This window comes from Abramis brama (genome assembly GCF_963993115.1).
Source record: "Abramis brama genome assembly, chromosome: 10".
Classification (NCBI taxonomy): domain Eukaryota; kingdom Metazoa; phylum Chordata; class Actinopteri; order Cypriniformes; family Leuciscidae; genus Abramis; species Abramis brama.
The window spans coordinates 20,154,858-20,178,778 of NC_139972.1; the positions used below are offsets into that span (position 1 = coordinate 20,154,858).

At 38.8% G+C, this 23,921-nt stretch overlaps 1 protein-coding gene across 1 annotated transcript; it reads right to left on the reverse strand.

The window, feature by feature from the left end:
- Positions 1 to 6: 6 nt before the first annotated feature.
- On the reverse strand, positions 7 to 22,886 carry tlcd2 (TLC domain containing 2). The gene is made up of 4 exons (XM_084126635.1): positions 22,332 to 22,886; positions 21,924 to 22,006; positions 20,558 to 20,640; positions 7 to 2,786 (listed from the first exon to the last, which is right to left on the reverse strand). Exons 1-4 carry the CDS (start codon positions 22,508 to 22,510, stop codon positions 2,397 to 2,399), a joined length of 735 nt encoding a protein of 244 aa, XP_083982761.1. The 5' UTR covers positions 22,511 to 22,886; the 3' UTR covers positions 7 to 2,396.
- Between the last annotated feature and the right edge of the window lie 1,035 nt (positions 22,887 to 23,921).

Below are 23,921 nucleotides of genomic sequence, written 5' to 3' on the forward strand. Positions count from 1 at the left end.
TCAAATAAAGTGTTAATAACATGTTTTATTTCACAATTGACAACAAAATGGTCATACAAATAATTTTATATTAATTACAAAATTCACCCAAATAAAAATAAAATTATTACGCTATATATACATTGTAGACACAATTGTTTAAAATTCAATTAATTAGGATAACTAGGATAAGGGTAAAAAAATTAAAAAATCATTTTGTTCTGCTCTCCTAGGGTATAGGCATGGTTATCTCTTTTTTCAGCTGGGATTTCTTAAAAAAAAAAAAAAAAAAATCTGGCTTTGGATAACACTCCAATACTATGGTCAAAAAATCAGATCCACAATAAAACAGTAGCTTATCTTTCACCAGACTCAGTACAGAACGGCACTCTCAAGTGAATGACAACCACACTGTTGAAATTATATTTAAAAAAGTAAGTCACATCAGGTTTTCTCTCAACAACTAAAATTTTAATTTTTTCCTTCTTAAATACATTGAAATACCAATTACCTCACTAAGGGAGCACATATACAAGTACACAGTCTCAACGTGAAGCTGCCGAGAAGCTGCCAATAGTTTAAAAAACTCAGTTTTACAACTTCAATGCAAACTTTTACATTTTCTATTTTTCACGTGCTTTCAAGTTCCTGCAATAGTTTTGACGTGAGCAGCTTTATTCCTTAATTATAAATCTGTCCTTCAATCAGTAAAATAAGGCAGGAGCACCTAAAAGAAACATCGTTATGAATAAACTTTGGTGCTTTGAAAAGAATAGTTTTGTGGCACAAGTTGGTGATGCTACATGTGGTTATACATTCCCACCGAATAAACAGGCCACTCTTGCCCAATCAAATTATAATCAGACTTCAGTCTACAATCTCAATGGCACTCAGTATATGAAATAAGGCTAAACAAATAAATGCCTTTACTTTAGTACATCTGACCAGGACCGTTCTTTGTTCACCATCAGCAAAATCACAACATCGTTTTGCACAAGACAGTGTTCCACCACTCAATGAGTTTTTAAAAAAGTTTTTTTTTTGCAGTTCGCATCCAACCACAACAATCAATGATATTAAGAACAAATAAATTACAATTATACAAAACACAACAAAAAGAAACAAATTACAAAGCTGTATTTAAAAAAACTTCAGCACATTTTAAGCAAGATAGGTGCTGCTTTAACCATGCCTCTCTATAGTCTAAGCATTAGCATAAGCTAACATGAGGTCTCGGTTGTGTGTGTGTGTGTGTGTGTGTAGTGCCACCTACAGGCATGATTTGTGCAATGACAGTCCTGTCAGATCCCAAACCTCACACATATTGCTCTATAATAATAAGTAGGAGTGTTTTTAATTCTGATAACGGTTGTAAAGACTCCAGCATGGAGATTTAGATCCTCCACTTAAAGGGTCAATTATTAACAGTGAACAGTGATCTTTATCCTCAGGGTAAGACTGCGGTCATGATGACCAAATCAAATCATGCCACAATTTTGTGAAATACAGTACTGATCACTGAGCACTTCTAATCCATGGTCACCTCATTTACTATTTCTAGTCAGTACAGAGAGTTTTAATTAAAATTCAGCTCTATGAAATGCATTTAAAAAAAAATTAAAAAAAATTAAAGGGACAGTTCACCCAAAAATTAAATATCTGTCCTAAAATTGGCTACTGTTACAGTACTTTGATGATTTTATTTGTGATTTTGGAACTTGACAGCCACTGGTCACCATTCACTTTCATTTAAAGGAAAAGAGCAGCGTGAACATTCTACTAAACGTCTTCATTTGTGTTCCACAGAAGAGAATATTCATTTTTGGATGAATTGTCCCTGTGTACAGAATTAGGATGATACTGCTACAAGCTAATGAGGTAGCAGCTGTAGGCGTTAATAAGGCTAGCTTAATGCTAGTTAAAATAAATAAACCAAACTTTTATGGTCTTTTTTCATATTTTTAACCTTACTTGAGTAGTTCGTAATTGAGCAGAATATTTGCTTATATTTAATAGGTAATGTATACATTAAGTGCGGTCGTTCATTAGCATACGATTAGATAAAGGGAAGCAGATCCAGTACCTTTTAACTTAAACATAATGTGTTTCATACGCTCAAGTCATTGTCTAAAAACCATGCAGGAGTATTTGAGCATAAGCTTGCATGTGTAAATATGTCATCTGTTTCAGACATCTGTAAACCTGACAACAGCCATCATAGAAATATCTAAGCACAGCTTGAGTTGAGGTCTTCATGAGATGGAGTCAAAATGACTAGACTTTTGTTCTAGTCGACAAGCAGGCGTTGAGGGAATGAAGTCAGCAGGTTGAAAGTTTTTCCCCAAAAGTCTGGAAACGGTGGCGATTAGAGTGGATTTGGTTGGAGCTGTAGTGGGAGAGCAGGAGACGTCGTCTTCCTACATTTCTTTCTCCTTCTCACTCCTCGCCTCCTTCTCACGGCTGGACTTCATGAAGTCACTTCTCATTAGGCGGTAAAACAGCACAATGTTCATGGCGGTCATGATGGCCAGACCCACGCTGCCGATGGTGTAGCTGGCCAGGGGGATGAGGTCACGATTCAGCACCAGCCAGCGGGTCATCCAGGCCAGAGTGTTGATGCGAAACACCACGTAGGTGCCCAGGTTTATCATGCTGTTGACACGGTAAAAAGTACTTTTGGCTAGGCTGGCCATGCGGAGCACTTGCCTCAGGTGCAGAAAGATCGAATTGATCTCAACCAACAGCGCCACCACGGCAAAACCCACATACCGACAGGTCAGCACCGAGATCCCGAAACAGGTGATCACCTGCAAACAAAAGACATTGAGATTTTTTTTTATTAGGAATGCACTCAAATTTAGGCCAAGGAAAACTTTAAAGTCACCATAAAATCAAAATTGACAATTTTTTAATGTAATATTACAGTATTAATAATAAATGATTTATCTGTACATGTTTTTTTTAATACACGTGCCCTATATCTTTTTTTTTTTTTTGTAAAGATGTATTTACTGGAAATATACACACAAATGTGAAAATATTGAAATGCACTAGGAGTAACAATACCTTCCCCCTTTTTCATAACAATTATCAAGAACATTAAAGGAAGAAAAAAAAAGCAAATAATAAAATTAAGTAGCCTAACTAAAAACACAATTATAGAGGGAATGACCACTGTGCCCAAAAATATTTGGTTTAATTTGTGTGGCTGCCCATGAATTTCAAGGTCAGCACATTTAGTGCAAAATCAATATGCATCCAACTTTTTACAATTATTACCATCAGAAACAATCTTTGATCATAGGTTGTGTTTGACCCATTCATTAATCTAAAGAAAGTTTAAACTACACACAGACTAATGTGCTTAATTTCAGAAGCAGCTCTTTCGTCTTCTCAACACTAATCTGCTGCGAGGAGACGAGAAACAAATGGACGTGTGTTCAGAATCATCTGATAACAGCAGGGAGAGGCTGAGCTGAGGACAGGAGCACAAAGGCTCTGTTGATCAGTCCTAAACCTGATATGACAGCAGCCAAAGCATTCGATCACAATGAGTGACACTAATCCAGCTGGAGTTCTTACAGTGACTTTTGCCAATTACTACAGTACAAATAGCATTCTTAAAGAGATGGTTCACCCAAAAATGAAAATTTTGTCATAATTTACTCACCCTCAATTTCTTTCCTCTGTTGAACACAAAACATGATATTTTGAAGAAAGTAAAGTAAAGTAAAGGTAAGTAAACATTTTCTGGTCCCCATTGACTTCCATAGTATTTTTTCCCTACTATGGAAGTCAATGGTGCCCCACAACTGTTTGGTTACCGACATTCTTCAAAATATCTTCTTTTGTGTTCAACAGAAGAAACAAATTCATACAGGTTTGGAACAACTTGACGGTGAGTAAATGACAAAATTTTCATTTTTGGGTGAACTATCCCTTTAAATAAAGAATACCAAGTCTTGAACCAAACCAACCAGCTCTAAGAATAATCCGAGGAAAAAACCAAAGGTGAAATTTCTGACTGACTGTGTATGTGACATTGGTTTTAATTTAATGAAATAATGTGAATGATAAAAAAAAGTCACAAGAAAAAAAAAAAATACTATGGTACAATATAAAACTATTAAATTATACTCTTTAAAAAATGGTTTTAAATTTCCTTTTGGATGAAAGAGGATTGAAAAGGAAAGTTATCTTCCACTAGATGGCAGTCTATACCTATCATTACAAAACATTGTAAAGTGCATGGATTAATCTGAAGTAGAATGTCATCAAAAGCTCCCACTTAACACTTATTAATGCACAACAAATATTGAGCATTTAGATCCATGACGTATTATAATTCTGAACTTCTGTAATTTATATTAATTTTATAGACGTTTAAAATTTTTTTTACAAGTCTGTTATCAAAACCGGTATGAGTTTTCCAAAGAGTACAAAGGTGCGGTTAACATGACGTCCAATACTGAGTTACATGACTGGGTGGTGTTCCCGTGACGCAACTCCTTTTGTAACAGAACATAAATTCCTCAGGATGAGTCTGTAATGCAACCGTTCACATGACACCCGCCTGGTTCTTGTGGTCAAGAATGTCACTGCAGTAAGGCTAGTAATGCCATTCACATTAACACTGCTTTAACACATGCTCTCTCTCAAAGCCCATGGTGTGGGTTTGAAGCAGGCAAGTAATGTATAACGGCTTTTAATAGCTTTAAATCCAAACATACACCTCTTTATAGCAATAATGTGTCACGCCTGCTGTATTCATAAGGCTAAACATGACAAATGCCGACTATCTAGCTATGTGGACTGTAAACACTTCTGAGTATGCTTTACAGTGTCTAACAAAAGAGGTCTACAGTTAGACCACAGGTTACAGTAAACAGTGATGGTTGACTATTTAAAGCAATTAAACATCCAAAAAGATTAGCAATCTGCTGGTTTAGCAAGACCGCTAGCTCTGTAAACATGATTTCTATCTGTAAATGCTTCTCTGACTGCAGTGAAAGGCCTGTTTTACAAAGACGGATGATTACTAAATAAGATTTGTGTGACCTCCGTCTTATAACTGAGAGGATGTTGACCTTTGGTTAACACTTTGACTTTCTCTTGGTGAGGTTAACTTGTCTTCTTACACAACGCTTGAGTTGGATAACTCTCTGAACATCACAAACCTGTTTATCTTCAGGAGACTATTTTTCTCCTAAAGATGAGAAGAACATCAGTCCACTATATGGAAGTAGTAAAATACTATGTTGTGACCTTAAACATAAAATTAGGTGTGTCGCCAGTCAAAGAATCAATCCCTCACTACAATCACTCACTGTTGTACAATTTGTAATATTTGAACGGCGACCATAATAGAAAGATAAAACACTATAACATCCTTCTCAGCCCTGAAAAAAACAATCATTGACAGGAAAAGAGCAAAGTCTTTATGTCATATACATCACATAACATGTTAATAGCCGTGTATATTCAGCTCCTGCTAGAATGTCGCAACAGCAAGTTCATGGGGTTGATTCTCAGGGAACACACATATACTGATTTATGTATAGCATACTTTTATTCACCAAGGATGCATTCAATTAATAAGAAATTACAGTATAAAAACATTTATAATGTTACCCTTTTTTTTTCTCAAATAAATGCTGTTCTTTTGAACTTTCTATTCATTAGTTAAAAAAAAAAAAGTAAAAAAAAAAAAATGTATTATTCATACAAATATTAAGCGACAATACCATTTTAAAACTGATAATAATAAAATGTTTCTTGAGAAGCAAATCAGTTTATTAAAATGATTTCTGAAGGATCATGTGACACTGAAGACTGGAGTAATGATGTTGAAAATTCAGCTTTACAATCACAGGAATAAATTACTTTTTAAAATATATTCAAAGAAAATCAGTTATTTTCAATTGTAATAATATTTTACAATATTACAGTTTTTACTAAATTTATTAAAAAAAATGCATCCTTGGTGAGAATAGTTACAGAGTCCCGCACATGACATGCAGACAAACAAACAAAAAAACAATAAAAAGAATATATATATATATATATATATATATAAATATAAATATAAATATAATATGTGTGTGCTGTCAATCGATTAAAAAAAATTAACCAATTAAATCGCAAATTTTTTTCTGTAATTAATAGCGATTAAAAACATTGAAGTTTTTAATATTTTTATATTGTAATAATTTCATAGTTACTCACCACATGAATGTAGAAAGAACCTAAAGACAGTATATTTTAAATATTTATTTAATGGCATCTTTTTATGAATTAAGGCCAGTATCACAGATACTAATACTGGTACTGATGTCTCTATAAAATTGATATTTTTAAACATTAGTTATAGACATTCAACGTTAACGTGTAACTGAAAGCTATCAATTTCAACATTTATTATGCTTTAAAAAAATATAACAACTTTTAATTTAAGTGAACTTAAAACAATCTTCACATAACTCCATTATAATAAATGTCATATTTACCTGTGGCCTTCCTACCTGTCAAAGAGGTAGGAAATATACAGAAATGGAATAAGGTCATCAAAACACTTTACAGTCTTCACTGCATAAATTATAAATTAAATGTAGATTAATCCTTATTAAAGCTAAAATTTTCTGTTACCTTCTTTGATCAACGTTAATGACAGACATTACAGCAACTGGTTTATTAGGCTGCTGTCACTTTAAGATCTGCCACTGCTGCACATTTCATTTTCTCACAACTCATTTAGTTCATTTAAAACTACTCTTTTGAGGATGCCCGACAAAATAGGCAATTTGGCATAATCTTGTGTGTTATTGTTTGTTCAAGCGCGAAAGTCCTGGCGTGCGTCTCACTGTGCACACAAGTCGTGTGTGTGAGTCAAATAGACACGACATTCACAGACAGCGGGTTCTCGTTTGTCTTGTGGCACTTGAATGGTTTAAAATCATTTGCATGAATAAGAGCATAAACAAATAATGTAACACTAGCCAAATTATGATGGAAAAAACAGATGCTCCGTTAATTGCGTTAAATATTTTTATTCGAAATTAATCACATGCATTAACACATTAATTCTGACAGCCCTAATATATATATTTATTATACATTTTCGAACACTAGTATATAAGATTTCAAAACTTTGCAAGCCGCTTGCACAAAATGTTGTGCTGAGAAAAATAACCAACTAAAATAAGAACAAAAAATATAAAATTAAAAAAATAAAATAAATAAAAAATCCCAACTAATTTAGGGAGGCAAATCGAAAAAATCTAAATTCAGACCCAGTATAGTGTTTAAAACGAGTTGAGATCACAGTGTTAAACGACAAGGTGAATACCTGGGAGGCTGAGACCTTTCTCACTAGCACAAAGTGGCTAATTTCAATCAAGTTTTTGAAGAAGCTTATGTACTTTAAGGACACTACAGTATACATTTATTTTACAATAAAACTTGTGCACTGTGAAAAGTGCTAGTCAAATAAATATGACAAAAACACCCCCACAATAATCTACTCCAACATACTGCTATAGACACCAACAGAAAATCAGAGTGAATTGCATTGCCAAGATTATTCCCATAATCCATTTGCAGTTGTGCTGAAATAATCTTATTCACACACACACCTAAAGTTGCTAAGTCATATTAATGTGAGCGATAAAAAAGCAGAAGCTGAAGCTGATCACACCTGAATATTTTTGTTGTTTACAACAAAAACAAAGCCCCTATTTTCAATACAATTATGCATAAAAAGTATTAATGCTGATGCAATAATAACATCAGATCAGCACATGCCTGTCAGAATGCTCCCATGTTGTTTCCCTGTTGTAAACCTACAGGTCTATGAATGTGTGTTTGGTTTCATTAACCTCCCTGCGGGGTCAATTATCACTACTACGTCTCTAATTTCTCCATTACACAAAAAAACATGGCAGACACAAACACCTCCTGGGTAACTCGATGGGGGGGGTGGTAGCACTGAAACCAGTCGACCTGGTTACAGGTGAAACAGGCCCACTTGAGCAGCATGTGAGGAATACTGAAGCTCAGTGAGAAATAGAGCACAGATGCAAATGGCTTTAGGACCACATGAGGTGATGAGAAAAGAGTGGACAGGTGGACTAACAGCGAGGCCACATGCTTTGTTGAAAATAAACACGAACGCACACAAATTAAAGCATTTGAGGGATAGTTGGTATGGTCATTTTTACGATGATTCAAGAAGGAAAACACTTTAAAAGTGGCCCATATAAATTGTGCACTATTTACACCACCATTCAAAAGTTTGGGGTCAGTACAATTTAAAAAAAGAAAAGAAAAGAATAATTTCATTCATTTAAATGTAACAGACGCATTTCAAATATGCTGTTCTTTTGAACTTCTTATTTATCCAAGCATTTTTAAAATAAATGTATAATGGTTCCCTCAAAAATATTAAGCAGCACAACCGTTTCAACACTGATAAGAAATGTTTCTAGAGTTTCTAGATTTCACTTCGTCGAATTCGTTTGCGCATTATTCGAGAACAGTTTGACGAATTAACTTTAATTCCATAACTTTTTGTTTCCAGCCCTATAATTTACAGCATTAGCAGAGATACATTTTTTTATCCTTAAGAAACTTTTAATTATAAGTGAAATCATTTAAAGACAGAGACACAATTTGTTCAGTAAACCACTGTTTAATAATAATTTAAAAAAAAGCAATTTTAATAAGCAAGTCCTCCCAATTCAAGAGCGAGGAGGGGTTGATGATGTGAGAATGTGAAACTAGGCTGGGAGGTAAAGCTGAAGGCGTGTATGTGAAAATACAACATTATGAAATGAAGGTGTTGAGAGAGCTGAACTCAAAGGGTGTGGTAAAGTGTTGTTGAAAAAAAATAAAATAATGTATGAACGTGCCAGTTTGTGTTTATGAGTCCAACAATCCAGTGAATCATTGATGATGTTTAAGTTGGGTAACATGAGAGTTTGAAGCGGCTGGGGAGAAGAGAAGGTTTCTGAAAAATTCCAAATATGTATAGCGGTGAGTGATGGAGACACATGAAATCTATACTAAGCCAAACACAATTTCTTGTGGAGACAAACTTCCTAGCAGGGTTTGGTGATATCTTGAATGTTCACAGTATTTTTGCAATGAATTTGTCAGTGATTAAGCAAAACCATGAATATTGCAATGATTTTACTGTACTTTTTATTTGCCCATTAAGTTTCCTAAAAAAAAGTCGTCATTCGACTAGTTTCACAATTGTGCTTTATGTTCATATGTCATATAGGCATCATGGATTCGAGCCCTCCTTGAACTGCCACCTTAACGTGGTGGAGGGGTTTGAGTACCCGAATGACCCTAGGAGCTATGTTGTCCGGGGTAGACCCTGAAGCCGCCGCCAGGCGCCGCCATTTGCGCCATTTAGAATTTCAGCCGCCGCCAGCCAATAATTTCGTAAGCCAAATTGAGCCGCCATCTGATAAAGTTTGGCTGAGCCGGCTAGAATTATTTGCATCAAATAATAATTATATCACATAGAGACATACACACACGGAATATAAACAATACACGAGATCTATTTTCTCACTGGATTCATAACAGCACAGTCTTGTGCTCGTTGCTACGATACACAGACTCACAGTGAATTGACGACCAATTAAAATTGCTCGTTTTCCGTACAGAAGAAGCGATGCATTTTTTTCTCGCACTGAGGTGAAATGGTGGAAAGAAGCAAGCAAGGTAATTTTGATCTCACTTCTCACATACTTTCCTAATTCCTACTTACTTTTTTTTTTTAACTTAGGCCTACCCAGACTTTTGTTAAATCTTCAGGGCACGGTTGCACAAACACCTGAATCAAAGATTGATGTTATGAACCAAATATTCTGGAACGGAGATTTATAGCACTGAACGTGATATTACTGCAGTAACAAACCACCGTTTCTAATTCACGACGCATGCTTCAGTGTAAATTGAAGTGAAATGTGCAAAACTTTGTCCAAAATAATACTGATAACAGTGTGTGTTTATATTAAGGCGAAACACGGCAGGCATCTTTTTTTTTTTTTTACTGGTCAATTTTGAGATTTTTGGATATTTGTCTTCAATAACATGTCTTCTTTCAGACTTGTGGTGAAAAAAAGTCCGAAATACACATTTAGGTCTTTATTTTACTACACTTCGTCTGTTTGCGTCTGTAGATTTCTCATAAATTCAACAAAATTTTGCGTTCTTAATCAACATACTTCTCCGCGATCTCTGCCGTCACCCTCTCACATGCACCGTTAGGAAGCTCTCTCTCTTCTGTACAATTCTGTTGGATCCAAATATGGATCACTTGCTCCTTCAAGGTGTAATATGATAAGCTTCATCCATGATAATGCCAAGTTATTGTATACAACTTAGCCTACATACATTTAGCCTAAACACAACACATTGTAGGCTATTTGAAAATGTTTCGTAGCATACAGACTACAAAATAAATATGTACATACGTTGTGAAAGTAAAATCTGGTGTTTTCTTTATTACATTATATTGCATTTTGTAGAAATATAGTGTAAAATATAGTGTAAGCCATGCATTGCTTGGAAATATTGAGATCTAGTAAATCAGTATAACAGACATCTGTAGACATGAAGTGGCAGCTTCAGCCATTTGCAGCTATGAAAAGTTTGGCGGCTGCAGCAGCCATTTAGGTTTTGGCTGAGCCGGCTAGCCAGCCAATAACTTCATCAGCCAGCCATTATTCTCAAAACAAATGGCTTCGGGCTCTAGTCCGGGGCTATATGCCCCTGGTAGGGTCTCCCAAGGCAAACAGGTCCTAGGCGACGGGTCAGACTAAGAGTGGTTCAATAAACCCTTTATGAGTAACATTAAATCGAGGACCCTGACGTCGCCCGGTATGGCACAGGCCCGGGGTTGGGGCTCGTATGCGAGCGCCTGGTGGCCGGGCCTCCCCCCACGGGGTCCGGCCGGGCTCAGCCTGAAGGAGCGACGTGGGGCCGCTTCCCGTGGGCTCACCACCTACAGAAGGGACCGTAAGGGGCCGGTGCTGAGAGGATCGCGCAGCAGTCGAAGGCAGAGGCCTCGACAACCCGATCCCTGAACACGGAAACTAGCTCTAGGGACGTGGACGTCACCTCGCTGGCGGGGAAGGAGCCTGAGATTGTGCGTGAGGTTGAGAGGTTCCGACTAGAGATAGTCGGGATCACCTCTACGCACGGCTTGGGCTCTGGAACCACACTCCTCGAGAGAGGATGGACTCTTCACCACTCTGGTGTGGGTTTGCGGGCTGGGCTGGCGGGCTGGTGTGGGTTTGCTTATAGCCCCCCAGCTCAGCCACCATGTGTTGGAGTTTACCCCGGTGAACGAGAGGGTCATTTCCCTGCGCCTACGGGTCGGGGATAGGTCTCTCACTGTCGTGTGTGCCTACGGGCCAAACGGCAGTGCAGAGTACCCGGCCTTCTTGGAGTCTCTGGGAGGGGTGCTGGAAAGTGCTCCGACTGGGGACTCCGTCGTTCTACTGGGGTACTTCAACGCCCACGTGGGCAACGACAGTGACACCTGGAGGGGCGTGATTGGGAGGAACGGCCCCCCTGATCTGAACCCGAGCGGTGTTCAGTTATTGGACTTCTGTGCTAGTTACAGTTTGTCCATAACGAACACCATGTTCAAGCATAAGGGTGTCCATCAGTGCACGTGGCACCAGGACACCCTAGGCCGTAGGTCGATGATCGACTTTGTGGTCGTTTCATCTGACCTGCGGCCGTATGTCTTGGACACTCAGGTAAAGAGAGGGGCGGAGCTGTCAACTGATCACCACCTGGTGGTGAATTGGATCCGATGGCAGGGGAGGAAGCTGGACAGACTCGGCAGACCCAAGCGTACTGTAAGGGTCTGCTGGGAACGTTTGGCCGAGTCTCCTGTCAGAGAGATCTTCAACTCCCACCTCCGGTGGAGCTTCGACAGGATCCCGAGGGAGGCTGGAGATATTGAGTCCGAGTGGACCATGTTCTCCACCTTCATTGCCGAAGCGGCCGCTCGGAGCTGTGGCCGTAAGATCTCCGGTGCCTGTCGAGGCGGCAATCCCCGAACCCGGTGGTGGACACCGGAAGTAAAGGATGCCGTCAAGCTGAAGGAGGAGTCCTATCGGGCCTGGTTGGCTTGTGGGACTCCTGAGGCAGCTGACGGGTACCGGCAGGCCAAGCGAACTGCAGCCCGGGTGGTTGTGGAGGCAAAAACTCGGGCCTGGGAGGAGTTCGGTGAGGCCATGGAGAAGGACTATCGGCTGGCCTCGAAGAGATTCTGGCAAACCGTCTGGCACCTCAGGAGAGGGAAGCAGTGCCCTACCAACGCTGGTCTACAGTAGAGGTGAGCAGCTGTTGACCTCAACTGGGGATGTCGTTGGACGGTGGAAGGAATACTTCGAGGATCTCTTCAATCCCGCCGTCACATCTTCCATTGAGGAAGCAGAGGCTGAGGGCTCAGAGGTGGACTCGTCCATCACCCAAGCTGAAGTCACAGAGGTAGTCAAGAAACTCCTTGGTGGCAAGGCACCGGGGGTGGATGAGATCCGCCCTGAGTACCTCAAGTCTCTGGATGTTGTGGGGCTGTCTTGGCTGACACGCCTCTGCAGCATCGTGTGGCGGTCGAGGACAGTGCCTCTGGGATGGCAGACCGGGGTGGTGGTCCCTCTTTTTAAGAAGGGGGACCGGAGGGTGTGTTCCAACTACAGGGGAATCACACTTCTCAGCCTCCCTGGGAAAGTCTATGCCAGGGTACTGGAGAGGAGAATACGGCCGATAGTAGAACCTTGGATTCAGGAGGAACAGTGCGGTTTTCGTCCAGGCCGTGGAACACTGGACCAGCTCTATACCCTCTACAGGGTGCTGGAGGGTTCATGGGAGTTTGCCCAACCAGTCCACATGTGCTTTGTGGATTTGGAGAAGGCATTCGACTCTGTCCCTCGCGGCAGCCTGTGGAGGGTGCTCCCGGAGTATGAGGTCCAGGGTCCTTTTCTAAGGGCTGTCCGGTCCCTGTACGACCGAAGCAGGAGCTTGGTTCGCATTGCCGGCAGTAAGTCAGACTTGTTCCCGGTGCATGTTGGACTCCGGCAGGGCTGCCCTTTGTCACCGGTTCTGTTCATAATTTTTATGGACAGAATTTCTAGGCGCAGCCAGGGGCCGGAGGGTGTCAGGTTTGGTGAGAACACGATTTCGTCTCTGCTCTTTGCGGATGATGTTGTCGTGTTGGCCCCTTCAGACCAGGAACTTCAGCATGCACTGGGACGGTTTGCAGCCGAGTGTGAAGCGGCTGGGATGAGAATCAGCACCTCCAAATCCGAGGCCATGGTCCTCAGTCGGAAAAGGGTGGCTTGCCCACTTCAGGTTGGTGGAGAGTTCCTGCCTCAAGTGGAGGAGTTTAAAGGTTGTATCAGCGATTTCAGGCCCAAACAAAAATTATCACATTCATCTAATCTTTCCTAACGATCCGCTAGCAACCCGCCCCATAAGCATGCCGTCAAAAAAACGTGTCTCTGTAGGCAGCCTAGGCTCTGAGATCTGCACACAAAAACAGTTGGTTTCACCACCACTCAAAACCAAAATAAATACCGACAGGGGTGGGTGTTGTGAGGTTTTCGCGTGCAGCCGTCATAGGCAGCCGTGCACGAGCACAAAACCTCACAACACCCACCCCTGTCGGTGATTGGTTGGAACACTATTTATTTTGGTTTTGAGTGGTGGTGAAACCAACTGTTTTTGTGTGCAGATCTCAGAGCCTAGGCTGCCTACAGAGACGTGTTTTTTTAACGACCTGCTTAAAGGGCGGGCAGCTAGCGGATCGTTAGGAAAGATTAGATGAATGTGATCATTTATGTTTGGGCCTGAAATCGCTGATACAACCTTTAAGTATCTTGGGGTTTTGTTCACGAGTGAGGGAAGGATGGAACGGAAGATTGACAGACGGATCGGTGCAGCTTCTGCAGTAATGCGGTCGATGTACCGGTCAATCTATGTTCCTACTCTCACCTATGGTCATGAGCTTTGGGTCATGACTGAAAGGACAAGATCCCGGATACAGGCGGCCGAAATGAGCTTTCTCCGCAGGGTGGCTGGGCGATCCCTTAGAGATAGGGTGAGAAGCTCGGTCACTCGGGAGGAGCTCAGACTAGAGCCGCTGCTCCTCCACATCGAGAGGGGTCAGCTGAGGTGGCTCGGGCATCTGTTTCGGATGCCTCCTGGACGCCTTCCCGGGAAGGTGTTCCGGGCGCGTCCCACTGGGAGGAGACCCCGGGGAAGACCTAGGACACGCTGGAGAGACTATGTCTCCCGGCTGGCCTGGGAACACCTTGGTGTCCCCCCAGAAGAGCTAGAGGAAGTGTCTAGGGAGAGGGAAGTCTGGGCATCTCTGCTTAGACTGCTGCCCCCGCGACCCGGCCCCGGATAAGTGGAAGAAGATGGTATGGTATGGATTCGATCAAATACCAACAGATAAAAAAAAAAATATAAAAAAAAATCAAAGCCTGACAACCTCTGCTAGAAATCTTATAACGGGCCATGTTTGGATCTTCCAACAGGACAGTGATCCAAAAACAAACATCAAAATCAACACAAAAATGGGTTACTGAGCACAAAACCAAGCATCTGCAATGGCCATCCCAGTCCTTGACCTGAACCCTATAGAAAATGAGTGGGCTGAACTGAAGTGAAGCAGCGCCAACATGGATCTGGCAATCTGAAGGAATCAGCCATCTTTGATCATATTTACCAAGGGGGCAAATAATTCTGACCAGCAGAGTGTGTGTGTGTGTGTGTGTGTGTGTGTGTGTGTGTGTGTGTGTGTGTGTGTGTGTGTGTGTGTGTGTGTGTGTGTGTGTGTGTGTGTGTGTGTGTGTGTGTATGTGTGTGTGTGTGTGTGTATATATCACTCCTAACGCAATCACTCCTACTGGCCACTTTGGTGGGTTGAATTTTATATATAATTATAGGCTACATTTTTCAATTGTAGTCTTTTAAAAAGGCATCTGAAATAATAAAGTGCAATGTCATGTAAAAAAAATATTGTTTTTTCGATACTGAAATATCTGAAACGCTTCCAATACTAATTTCCTGCAGAATACACGATACTAGCTAAGCTTTCTCGCTCTCTCATCTCTCCAACAGCGAGTTGACACACAAACCCACCTTCCCTCACTCACTTGTTTAATTTGCTCCGGATGAATATTGTTGGTGTTACAGGGCTTGAATTTCAGTGTGGGATTGCATATATTGCGCATAATTTTACTTATTCCTGCAGATTTTGTGCTCACACTCAAAAAGCACAAAATGATGTCAAAATGCCGGTCTTGACGAGTATTCACATAAACAGTCAGTTATGTTTTAAATGAATGTAAACAGTTGAGAAAGAGCATGTGACGCATGTGTAACAGTATACTGAATCCGTGCATCAGGTCTTAAAGTGACATGGTATCGAAATCAAAATTGTGGCCAGTGAAAATACTGAGTGGCTAACTTTGGAAAACCACTAGCCACAGTATATCTTTCTGAAAATGAACACTAAAAAGTGTAGCAGATGCTGACACTTTTCCCTTCTATCTTTGTAAATGACGTTGAGATGTTTACCCAGTCATGGTTAAGTCCACACTGTGGAATAAACCAACTATTGGTTTCACCCTGAGACAGGGTAAACATAATATGACCCTGAGGAAAGCAAGGCTAGGTTAGTAAAAACCCCATAAAGCCCCGGTCAAATAATGACAGGACCCCCCAAAAAATATAGACACGCTAGCAGTCAAATGTTTGAGGTCGGTACAAATTTTTTATAACATTTTGGGGAAATATTCTCTTATGCTCACCAAGTCTGCATTTATTTTATTAAAGTACAGTAAAATTAGTAATACTGTGAAATAAAATAACTTTTCTTTTTTTTAAATGTAATTTATTCCTATGAAGCCAAATTTTCAGAATCATTACTCCAGTCTTCAGTGTCACATGATCCTTCAGAAATCATTCTAATTTGATGATTTGCTGCTCAAGAAATTATTATCAATGTTGAAAACAGTTGTGCTGCTTTTTTTTTTTTAAAAAAAAACTATTTCAAAGAATCTTGAAAAAAAGTATAAAGTTTAAAAGAACATTTATTAAAAAAAAACATTTTAACAATGTCTTTACTGTCACTTTTGACCAATTTAATGCATCCTTGCTAAAAAAAATATCTAACGGGCCCTGAACTTCTAAACAGTAGAATGTATTGCATGTATTTGTTCATACTTGTCAGAACATACTATGTTCATATAAACCAAAATAAACTAGACAAAACAAAGAACAAAGATATCATCTTTTGGCATCAGAATACGACTAAAGTACCGTACTGATATGAAAAAATCTGATAAACTGAACACACAAAAGACCAAGCTATTTTTAAGCACAATAGCGTTTCAACCCCTCCATTTGATGAACAAAATCAGCATTCATAATTTGGAAACCATGCATAGCATCATGCATTCACACATGCGCAACACAGTTGCCGTGGGAACCAGACACGTACTATGGCGGTGCTCCAGATCCACTTAGAAGTACTCAGACTCGAGGCATTGAAACGCTCTGAATCAAACAGGACCATGTGTCTTGAGGACGTATTCTCAGTACGGTACACACTGAACCTGACACACCAATAATTGTTCCTCGTCTGGCAGCATTCCTGTGTTTTGTGATCGTCACATCACACAGTGCCAAAATTTACTAACATTTTCAGCCTGACTTCAATTTATTGGAAAGACAAACATCGGATGAAGCTACTTCATACAAGAAAGTTCCATTAAAAAAAAAAAAAAGGTTTGCTGTAGTAAGTACAAACAGAGGTCTCTCGTGATATGGGGAAGGGTCTATATCAGAGAAAGGCAGAGGTTTCTAGATCTACAGGTTTTAAAGGAAATTTTGAGTATCTCTTTTATTAGGGTGCTGAGCATGAGCATATGTGGCCCAGATGTCTCTGCTTCTGTCTGGAAAATGCTGAATGCATGCTACAAAAGGAGGAGGGATCCAACCACAAATACATTACGCTCTGGAGGCAAAAGTGGTTCCCTCGCTCGTACACATTCTTTCCTTCTCATTCCTCCGATGCCTCTTATTCTTTCCATATTCTTCCAACAGAACAAAGCTTGCTGTAAACCCTTTGACTCAATGTATACACTCTCTGTTATCATTTGCAGGAACAACTGCAGCGGATATAGTCAGTGGGCAACTAGGTAATACATTTTTTTATAAAATTACTGTAGTTTACAGAGAAACCATATCAAATCAAACATACTGTTTCACAGTGTTGGGGAAAGTTCATTTTAAAAGAAATGATTTAAAATATTCCATTACTCCCTAAAAAAGTAACTCATTGTGCTACTTAGTTACTTTTTAAAGAAAGTAATGCATTATGTTACTTTTGCATTACCTTTTCTCACATGGGCTGGACTTGGTGGTTTGTTTTTAATTAACAACAACAACAACTAAAAAAAAAAAGTTATATTTTTGGCAAATCTCAAGGCTCTTTCACACCAAAAGTGAAATGTTGCAGGAGAAGAAAGTTTAACACTCTTATTTCAGCAATAAAAAGAGAGAAACAAATGTGATGTTTAAAGGGGTTCTATTATGCCCTTTTACAGAGTCTTGATTTTGTTTTTGGGGTGTTCTATGCTTTCATGCTTGATTGTTCAAAAAACAACACTTTTAAAGATTATTACAGCACCTCTCTCCCCTATCTGGCTCGAACGAGTCGTTAGTTCCTGTTTCGATGAACCCCCTCCTTCCAAAATACCGAATGTGCTGTGATTGGTTAGCTGGCCCAGTGTGTTGTGATTGGCTCCGCGTGTTTGAGAAATGTCACGCCCATTACCATAACCGCGAGTTTCATCTTAAGTGTAAATATTAAGGATGGCGTCAATTTCAAACCAATTCATGCCTGATTCAGACTTAAAAATGTTAAACTAAAGGATCATACAGTGCGGATTTTAAGCACAGACTTTGCAAGCATGGATTTCACAGGACGAGTGGTGTGTGTTTTTATTTTTATTTTCATGTACATTTTAGATATGATAGATAGTAGCATTACTTGTTTAAAAAAGTAACACAGATATTTTATTTTAAATTTAAAAGAAAAAGAAAAGAAAAAAAACTTGTTAGTTGAATAAAGTAATCTGATTGCGCAACTAATGCATTACTGCCAACACTGCTGTAAAGAGAGAGCAAAACAACTGCTAGGTAAAGGTGAGAGAAAAAATAATAAGAATAACTAAAAGAAATGAAATAAATAACAATAAAAGAAATGAAAATGCAAAATAACTAAAACAAAATAAAGTTAATTAATTAATCAATAGTCTTAAATTAGTCTTAGTGAATAAAGCCCTGTAAAATCAGGTTAGTTTCAGGTTCAAACTTAGGAGATTTTTACCCAAGACATCTAAAAAATAGCTAAAGTCTTAACATTTCAGACTTCAAAGACGTCTGTCTGAATGTTCATTGCTGTAGTGGTGGTAATTAGCTGCTAAAAACAAAAAAGAAGTAAAAACTTTAGCACACTTTACCAAACCGACTAGTGGGTTGAACAATCCCAACTATGCAGTTCCATTAAAATTTGTTTTCAGTGTAAATAAGCAATGCAATTGTAATGTCAGGAATGTGCAGGCCTTTTTCTTACTATGGATGACTTGTTTACCACTCATGCATGCTACTGACAGCTTTATCCAGAATACAGCAGCTTGAACCAGTCAGGGAAAGCTGCAGGTTTAACTGGATTATCGGGTACTACAGAAAATGCAGAGGGCTGTAGTTGAGGTTCCTGGCATGGCACCACTCGACTGCATCACTTTAGCTATTGAATAAAATCTGTCACTGAGCAAATACAAATCACCTCAGGCTTCTGTGTTTAGGTGAACTAACAATCACCCTTGACTCTGCCAAACAATCGCACTCCCTCCGCGGTGTTTTGTATTTTTCCACCGATTCTACCTCTGCATGCATGGTATGAATGAGCACTAATACAAACTGATCATCTGAGCCTCCTCTGAGGCCTGCAGGCTTTAATTAGCAAACTCAATTGTGCTAAATGAATGGGGGATGAGACACATTTGCTCCACCATTTCTGAGAAACTGATTTAAAGGAGGTTTGTGATGATCCAAATGCCAAAAATGTTATTGGGTTAGCGTGATGCTTTTCACAGAACAACCTCTGGAAACTTGAGCATTTGCAAAAAAATGACAGCCAAGCAGTAATACCCACAAACCAAGCAAACCATTTTTAATTTAAGTAACAGTTCTCTTTTTTCCATTTACTATGCTGGCATATGACAACACTACTTGGGTAGATAGTGGGCCTCACTAACCGTGCTTTTCCACTGAAAATGTATGACTCCTTAAGCAATCAGTGTTTCCATTTCCTCTTCACCTCAAATCAGGCTCATTCTTATGTACACGCTACCATTTAAGTTTTGAATAGGCACGATTTTTTTATTTTTTTAAAGAAATTAATACATTTATTCAAGTTCATCCCATTCAAACTAGGCACATATAAAACAAGGCTTCTCTTATTACAGTTTGGCTCCTGATGTAAACAGTGGGGAAGAACATGACGGGGTGCAGATGAGAGGGTCTGATAGTTTCTCACACTGCCATTAGGAATCTGGCAGCATGTTCCCTCCAGTCACTGAATGAAATCCCAGGAAAAGAGGGAACAACAACAGAATGAAGCTGGCTACTTTACCAAGTGTTGACGCCATAGAACCCCAAACAAACCAAAGCTCAGAAAACCCACTAAACTCAACGGAAACATTTGGACAGCATCCTTCCTCTGCCCATTGCAACAGAGCAGGATACACTGGCTGTGATAATCGGTATATGTACTGAGCTAATGTAACCGATTTGTTCAAACGGCCTCGCTATTGATTTGTTTATTTTACATATCTCAGCTATTTTTTTAACGTTTACCCTCGGTTACCTCTGCTGACCTTCTCACCTCAGTATGTCTAAACACACACAAAGACACAAAGCAAAGAAAGGTGGTCAGACAGGTTGCACTATGTGAATACAATGAAATCAGGTCTGTGTAGCTTTAATTAGATTAGGGAGTAATACAGAAACTGCTTTTGGAATGTTATGGTTTACCACCAAAATCTCTTTCACACCAAGTCATGTTTAGCATTGTATTCATGAAATTCAAATTTCAAATTCTCATTACTGTAATTCAAAAAAGAATTTTATTTAATTTAAATTATTAAGTACTAAGAAATTAAGGTGGTACTTGTTGACCTTTAATTTAAGATGATTATATTTTTTAAAAATCTGCATCAATTTATTAAAATAATCAGAATGTAATGAGAATCACTTTTGATATAAATTATATTAATGATAATAAAGACGACAAGCGTCTGGAAGCATTACAAATGACAACTTGGAGGAAAATATGTTTAACTGTCAAAACAAAAAATCTGAGAAATCTTAATGGTCTTAAACATAGGCTTTACCCATTTAGCAGTTAAATAACTGGCTTTCTTTTCCAAAAATACATCATTTCTTTGTACCATGTTTTATGTCTACTCACCACTACATGGTGGAAAAGTAGCTCCCATGAATGGCTGATCTTCTGATTAATAACCATATCAAAGAAGTCATATATGAAGTACCCTGAAACACATAAATGCATATTAACACTGTTTTTCTCAGGTTTTTCAACCAACAGATCCCATGACAACAATTGTGTTGGTTACCAAGGTGTCATTTCCAGAGGGCTATTTATATCCATCCATCTCCCAATAAAAGGGTCTCCATGGAGACTGCATTTTAAAGCAGATCAACAACAAATGAAGCCAATTATGAGACTTCATTAATATAAATGTACTGATAAGCATTTTCAAAATACATGCCTGTTTCCTGTTTCCATTTTAGTTCACATTACACTAGTTCATTTTCTGAAAACAAGCCTTACCATCTCAGGTGAAAGGATGAATAGATATTGTTTATGTCTATATTGAAGCATATTAGAAACATGCTTTCCTCAGACTTTTGAGCAAGACCATGAATAGCCACAATTAGCTTTTTATGGGTATATACTATGCAGAGATAACAGGACTGGGATACATCTTCTGTAATATATATATATATATATATATATATATACATATATATATTTTTTTTTTTTAATTGAGAGAATATAATAAACTTAAAAGCAAAGGCCCATTCATAAACAGTCATGTGACCTATGGGGGTAGCACTGGTGCCTTGCTGGGACGGATCATAAAGCCAGCCATTGATTCTGTAGCTAAAGCTAACATCTCTGCCAACTGTATGTGGGATTCCTCACAGTATTCAAAATATGTCTGATATTTGGCATTTTAAATGGGAGTTATCTACTTATTGGTTGAAATAAACATTCCAGTCAACTGTGCTACGTTTTAGAGCGGTGCAAAATAACACACTACACAAATTATAGCTAATAATCAAAAGGGAATAAAAAATTATGTTGGATGTTTTCCAAAAAGTTTCATGTCACATTAATCTCATTATTGCAATGAAATGCAATGCAATGCAACCGCAACTGTCTTCACTGTAATGCAAAGAAATGATATATGATTTTAAAAAGTATTTGTGAATCGTGTTATTATTTGTTGTACCTTTAATTTATGCAGATTTGAATAATAATTAAAAAAAAATCACTGTATTTGTATTATAATCACTATTGGTAATAATGGGAATTTGAAAAAAAAGAAAAGAAAAACATGGATTAATTAGGAGTAACCAGAATTTGGGAGATGTGATTAATTGTCACAAAAAATAAAAAAGTACCAAAGCACAAAAAAAAAAAAAAACCTTTTGAAGCTGTGATTACGAGCTCATCACATTCAAATTTTGACTTGAGAGGGCGTTTATGTCCAATTCTTTAACTAGGAAACAAAATTCTTTATACTCACCGATTGATACAGACACTAGGGCGTGAGAGAAAACGGAGTACGTTCCTATCAAATCCTCGGCCATCTGGGGGTGCATGCAAAAACTACAAAAACAGACGAATTATGATCAGTGCATTGCGTTTAAATAAAAGTGCAACACATTTGTGAAATATGTTGGGCAATAATGAACAACGTTCATATTATCAAGTGATATTAACCACATGGGTCGTATATGTGCGCAGCCTATCAAATGGCCAAGTGTCTGTTTAACTGCATCTAGGCTATCAAACAAAGTAGGTGCCATGGCAGCCGAAAAGATGTTACTCTTGGATAAAATTCTCAAACATCTGATAAAGGCATCAAACAGACGGGAGTATATGGGTGTGTATTGTTTTCCTCATGCACATGTGGGGGAATTCTGGCACTCACCATAGCACAGACCACACTCCAGTTATGAGGCTGTGCAAGAAAGAGGTGGAGATGTTTTTCCATTTCCAAGCGTTCCTCTGAGCTGTCTCGGGGATGGGAAGTTTGCCTATTCCATAGTTTACCAATTTGAAAAAGCCAACCGAGGATCCAGCAGTCAAAATCACAGAATTCAACTCCATATTTTAAGCGCGCGCTTCTGTTTTCTTGTCACTAACCGAGATTCTCGCGCGCGTATAGACCTTTCGGTGATAAACCCGCTTTTTTACGTTATTTCGTCAAATATACATCCCGAATTGTTTGTCTCTATTTCATTTTCACCTTCAGTAGTCCAAACATAAGCGACTGTGCCGTCTCTGTAGGCAGAGCCCTTGTATAATTCAAATTTATCGACACTATCTTTGTTAATAAAAAATAAAAATAAAAAGCTTTTTGTTTCAGTGCTCAGTTTGTCCGGTCCTATGTAAAGCTAAGACACTGATTGCTCAATTACGATTGGCAACAATGAAATAGTATCTAATGCATGTGTTACAAAATCCTGACGCTACACGCTTGTGTAACTTTTTCGCTTTTACAATTACCAAACAAGAAAATCCCCGCCCAATCATCGTAAAGCGCGTTTGAAGAACAAATGAGCGTCTCGGGCGTGCGATTCCCTTACGTATAGTCCCGCCTCTTCGTGTGGAATTATGGGAGATGTAGTAGGCCTAGGCTATATGCGGCGATTTCGTAACTTGCAATTTAAGAAAGTAGAAAAAAAAAGCCGGACGCTCAGATTTGATCTTTGATGCGCCATAGAGCTTCTCCAGCCTCTTCATTTTCCCATATCTGATATAAAATGATTTTATTCAACAAATATTTTTCCATGACTGTTATAAAAACTGTTTAAAAAACGTTTGAATTAAAACCACGTGTAGGCCTATATACGCAGTTTTAATAGTAATAATAATAATAAGAAGGAGAAGAAGAAAAGATAAATACTTTTTATAGCTACCAATGGATTCCCGTTGAAAAGTTGTAGACCTATATAGCCTAGTTCTTCATAATTATAATCAGTCCTTGCTGAAGGCATTGAGCTCGCAGCTGATTGGTCCGTTTCAACGTGAGTCGGTCATTATATTAAATGTTTAAAATGTAATTTCCACCAGAATGTGATTTGAGATGTAGTGGGCATGGAGTTTCATAATTCATCTGTAATGTATGTCCACTGTTGGACAAACTAAACAAATGAAAGGAAATAACATATTGTCATAGTGAAAAGTGTGTTTTATTGGAGTTTTCCCTATGAGTTTTCCAAAAGTCCACATGGCTAGAAGAGCAGCAGGCGTTGTCGTTGTCTAATTGGCGGTGTCGGGCGACATCTTGTGGTTCTTTTTTATGTAAGGTATGTTGGAGCTGTTTCACTACTTTAATGACATAGGCTGTTACTACATGTGGCTGAAACCATAAAAAAATTAGATACAGTCAAAGTGTTAAAATGATAGCTTATAGCTTATATATGAAGAAGACTTGGCTCATCTGTTTTATATAACTGCGAATCTTCAAAATGTTGGTCTGCTAAAGCTTATTTTTATTTGAGCCAAGGAATGTTAA

Bases quoted from the DNA above. Each gene is read 5' to 3' on its own strand.
- tlcd2 (XM_084126635.1), bottom strand. From the start codon at position 22,510: ATGGAGTTGAATTCTGTGATTTTGACTGCTGGATCCTCGGTTGGCTTT. The intron at 20,641-21,923 runs GTGAGTATAAAG...TATGTGTTTCAG, and splicing joins CCTAGTGTCTGTATCAATCG to GGTACTTCATATATGACTTC. The intron at 2,787-20,557 runs GTGAGTAGACAT...TTTTGTTTGCAG, and splicing joins TACTTTTCCACCATGTAGTG to GTGATCACCTGTTTCGGGAT.